The following is a 4647-nucleotide window of genomic DNA, read 5'->3' as shown; positions in this document are numbered from 1 at the left end:
AGTAAGATTCAAAATGTAATTGAGCTCGTGAGGGCTGAGCTCTTCTTCTAGGCTGAGCCTGTGGTGTCGAGCTCTTCATTTAGGTTAAACCTATAAAAAATAGGCTTTTCACTTAGGCTAAGCTCATAGGTTGTTAGGCACAGACATGTTATTTAAGATCAATTCAGAGTTTTTTTAGTTCTTTAGAGTTTTTTAAACCCGATAAATTTAGTTATATTGCTCCAGCTAGAAGATAAAAGTTGAGAATTATAAAGCATATTCATACATTGTTATGTAAAACTATCTCATTGAATTAATTTAAATACACCATCGATTATTTACTTTCATCATAAGTACTGACCCAACAAATTTGTAATGAAGAAAACTTCATAAATTTTAAAACGAGAGAGAGTTATTTTTAATATTAGCACATCAAAATAATTTAAAAATATGAAAAAAATAATTTTAAATGAGGTGTTAGTTTGGTTGTTTTATTTATCAGAACAAGTTTTTTGAATCTTGAGTTCAAGAAATAAATACATTTTGAAGAATAAATACATCATGATTATTTTTTATTTTTTCAATGATGATTTTCATTCTTCATTACAATATTAATATTAAATCTCTTCTAAAACTATCTTAAAAACTCATTTTTGTATTCGTTTTCAATAAAAATTTACAAGATTAAATATTTTCTCTAACAATTTTAATCAAGAACTCACTTTTACCTTGACATGGTAGATTTAATAAATAAATGAATAAATTCTTTCGAAATTGATTTTAAGATTCGAATTCAAAACATGAGTGAGAAAATAAATTTCTTGCTATCATTTTGCATTATTGATAAAACTTATTTATTATCTGAAAAAATCAAACACCAAATCACCCACGTACTAACCCTAACTCGAATCTCTATCATACATTCAAAAAAGAATTGTCAACTTTATATCCAAACAGGAGTAAAAACAGGAGTAAATTCATTGTAGGCTTCTCAAATACACACGCATCAACAAAACAAAAGAAAAGGGTTGAATTTTTGCTATGCATTTCTTTTGTATGGAATCCAGCAGCAATTTTAGAGCACATGGTTATAATGATTATTTTTTAAAATATTTTTTATTTAAAAATATATTAAAATAATTTTTTTATTTTAAAAAAACTTTTTTAACATTACATATTAAAATAATCTAAAAGCACTCAAAATATTAATTTAAAAAAAAAAAATTTAACATTACATATTAAAATAATCTAAAAGCACGCAAAATATTAATTTAAAAAAAAAACACTAAAATCAAGCAACAATCAAAATCATTACCGATGGCTAATAAATTGATGGTTTTCATTTTTCCGGTTTTCCTTGCATACAATACATTGATGCAACGATGACGTGGTCTCACATACTCTAGTGTCAGACTCCCATAAATGATAAAGCAGCAAGAAAGGCTACAGAGGTGAGATTTGAAAGCCATGGCCCCCTCTTAAATACCAGAATCCAAGTATTGATTGATAAAAATTCATTCGTTATTCGTGATACATCATTCCGAATTTTGCAATGGCACACGCCAATAATAACATTGAATACTGTACCGGTGATGGAGCAAGAAAGGCACCATCTCACAGAACTCCAGAGATTCTATGGCTCCCTTGAAACTACATCATGAAGTTCCATGAAACTTGAAAGAATGTACGCCATTGATTATTTTGCAATGCATTAAAAGGGCGTAACAAAATCCCGAGATCCAGTAATTGACCTGTCTGTGTCTACATAACCACAAAAGAGATTCCATTCCAATTGTTGCGAAAGCAACTGCCACAACGATAAAGGACCAATCAAAAACAAACAAGACATTATGAAGCTTTGGAACTTCGAAGCTGCATTGTATACTGGGAATTGTCTCATCATCTTCTCAAATTTTATTCCACCAGCAAAATTGAAAGCTGCAATTAGTGATGGTGATCATCATCGTCACCGTGTCCATCGGGCGGTCCTCCGGGGCCCACTACTTCCAGCTGTCAAACACCAGCAACATGATCAGCGCTACTCAAAGCAACTTGTTATAGAAGTGCAACCAAAGACAATTCAGTGAAAAAAAGACACTCGGTCTATTTGTATGGAATTCCATGTATCTGGACCGAAAGATAATTATTTGGTTAGGCATTCTGTTACTTGAGTTACCCCAAGTCATGAATGGCATTATAGACAGCACATTGTGATCCAAAAATCAAATCCAAACAAAGCCCATAGACATCACTTTGTAATCGAACACTCAACATTGAATAAAAACTGCAAAGCCTTCGATGCCCAACCACAGGTGCATGTTCACATGCATACAAAACTAGATCTAAGGACCAGATTTATACGTACATATTGACATTCAAGTTACGCTTGGTACACTTCAGAGAAGGCCCTACATATTGCTAAGTAATTTTAATTCAACTCTTCTACTTACCACAAAGTTCTGTGTGCACACCGGGCATTCATGAGGCTTGCCTTTCTCCAGCCAAAACCACACAACATCATGCTCATCCTCTGCAACTCAAAAACGAGAAAATTATGTGAACTTCATTTGTTCAATGTACTGCAATAAATTACCTTTGCTTTAAGTGAAGATGCACTAATCAGCCCAAACAAAAATGGAGATATAAGAGTGATAGAAGCCAACCTCCTTCACCTCCAGGGCATCCAACTATTCTCTTGTCATAGTAGGACTTGATAACAGCAGGCTTTTCCTACAAGGGAAATATATAAAGTCAAGATCATCACAGTTCTGAGCCATGAAACAGAGGGTATAATACAGCACAAAAGAGATAACAACTTGTCAGCAATGAATGGTTGACAATTCAAAAGGGCCCATATTATAGGCTGTGATCCACACATAAAATCTACATTAAAAAAGGACCTGCTAGCATTTACAATGGTATAGAATCCGAAGGGCACCTATTTGAAGTTTGCTATTATTGAACTACCAGCAGAATAAAATGGCAGTTTAGCAGAGTTGTGCTAGCAAATAAAATCATAACAGCAAAAGACACATCCATCTGAAAGAATCTAATATAAATAAACATGATGTATACAAACAGACCTCATATGTAAAATTAGTGAAGAAAAATGTGATGCCGCTTGTCTACAAATATAAATGTGTTAGCACATGCACACGGGGGGGTGCAGGTGGGACCAACATATGGTCCTAATGAGAACTGAACCAACCCAGGCTAACATGAGCCATTAGATTCTGCTTGTTAACCTTCCAAGAATGGGAATGAATGTGAATAAAGGTTATTAAATTAAACCCACTCATGCAGTGATGAACTCAGTAAAACTAAAAAAAATGGAATCAGAACAGTCCTTCTAGATATATAACCATGGGATGGGGGTTTCAGATACAAGGAATAGGAATGATCTTGAAACTTTTACCATAGTCACTCTGATCAGCACCCCCACTATCAATGCCATGATCTCTACCACCAAACCACCTACTGCCCCAAAACATCACCCCTGCCACCTTCACTGCTGCCAGCACAGCCACCACCACCAACAACAATTAATTAACAATTGTTGTATCATCTTTTTCTCATCCCAAGTCTGTATAACATAGTAACCGTCTTTCGTTCCCATTGGATTCATTGGTTGTTCTCGTTCTCATTCTGATTTTTTTCTTTTTCATTATTGATTACTAACCATGTTCTTAAGTACATGATGAATTCTGTTTAAATAATACTGTACATTTTAAAACCTACTTTTAGAGCAATACAAAGGTCATGCGACTCAGCCCTTGGCACAATCTCAGAAACCTCAACACAGGAGCCATGTTAATGATCAAGTTTAGACAGGGATCCATTTAATCTTTACTTTAACCAAAATCACAGTCCAAACCACTCATTGTGTCAACCAACTTTCACAAGAAACCTTACACAATCACAGTGACATTCAACCATATAAGGAAACACAACAATGAGAAAACAAAAACCAAGCAACTCGAAGTTTGCTTATTCCTCATGCCAAGTTTGCATCCTAAGCAAGAAAATGCTGTCACCATCATGACTGTGTTTTCATTTTTTTTCAAAACAACATATGGTAAGGCATGAACCATTTTTGTCACACAAACACAAAGCATTACAACCAAGTTACATGAGAACGCAGCTCATAGCACAAATGAACAGCGGACAATAATAATATATAAAAGCACACATAGAGAATGACCTGATCTATTAAAAACACAATTCTAAACCAGAATCAACATTGTTGAAGTTGCAAAGTGCAAAGCACTAACCTTTGTGCCAAAAGGGCCTTCAGGAAAGTCTATATCAAGAAGTTTCTTTCCCTGAATAGAGAAAAAAATTGAAATCAGAATGATCTCTTACCCACTATATAATTAAACACAAGAGATAAAGTGGACATTGGTTGATGACTACTGGAATTAAAAAAATGCAATGCATTATCATCATAAATTATCATAATTAGGTCCAAATGAAACAAAGTTTGAACAAGTGCATGTGACACTGCACTCAGCTCCATTTACCTTCCCATTTCATGCAAATCAAAATGACAGACCAAAAATCAGAGAACGCAAAAATTCATTTCCCCTGTTTTATGAACATGATTGAAAACACAATTCCCTTTTCCTTTCCTCATTTTCCAGGAGTGGGGTGGGGGGGGGGGGGGGGCCC

The 4647-nt window shown here is 34.4% G+C and overlaps 1 protein-coding gene across 1 annotated transcript in view; it reads right to left on the bottom strand.

The window, feature by feature from the left end:
* Positions 1-1465: 1465 nt before the first annotated feature.
* The window catches only part of LOC105133383 (putative cytochrome c oxidase subunit 5b-like), a 4050-nt gene continuing 868 nt past the window's right edge, over positions 1466-4647 (bottom strand). Inside the window, exons 3-6 of the mRNA XM_011037351.1 lie at positions 4251-4301; positions 2643-2709; positions 2430-2509; positions 1466-1989 (exon numbers count right to left, since the gene is read on the bottom strand). Of these exons, the coding sequence (XP_011035653.1) occupies positions 1924-1989; positions 2430-2509; positions 2643-2709; positions 4251-4301 (264 nt within the window). The 3' untranslated portion in view covers positions 1466-1923. The remainder of the gene's footprint in view (positions 1990-2429; positions 2510-2642; positions 2710-4250; positions 4302-4647) is intronic.

Source organism: Populus euphratica, unplaced genomic scaffold (genome assembly GCF_000495115.2).
Source record: "Populus euphratica unplaced genomic scaffold, PopEup_1.0 scaffold33.1, whole genome shotgun sequence".
In the NCBI taxonomy this organism is placed as follows: domain Eukaryota; kingdom Viridiplantae; phylum Streptophyta; class Magnoliopsida; order Malpighiales; family Salicaceae; genus Populus; species Populus euphratica.
The sequence above is the reverse complement of the archived record's forward strand: the minus strand, read 5'-3'. Positions and strand labels throughout refer to the sequence as shown.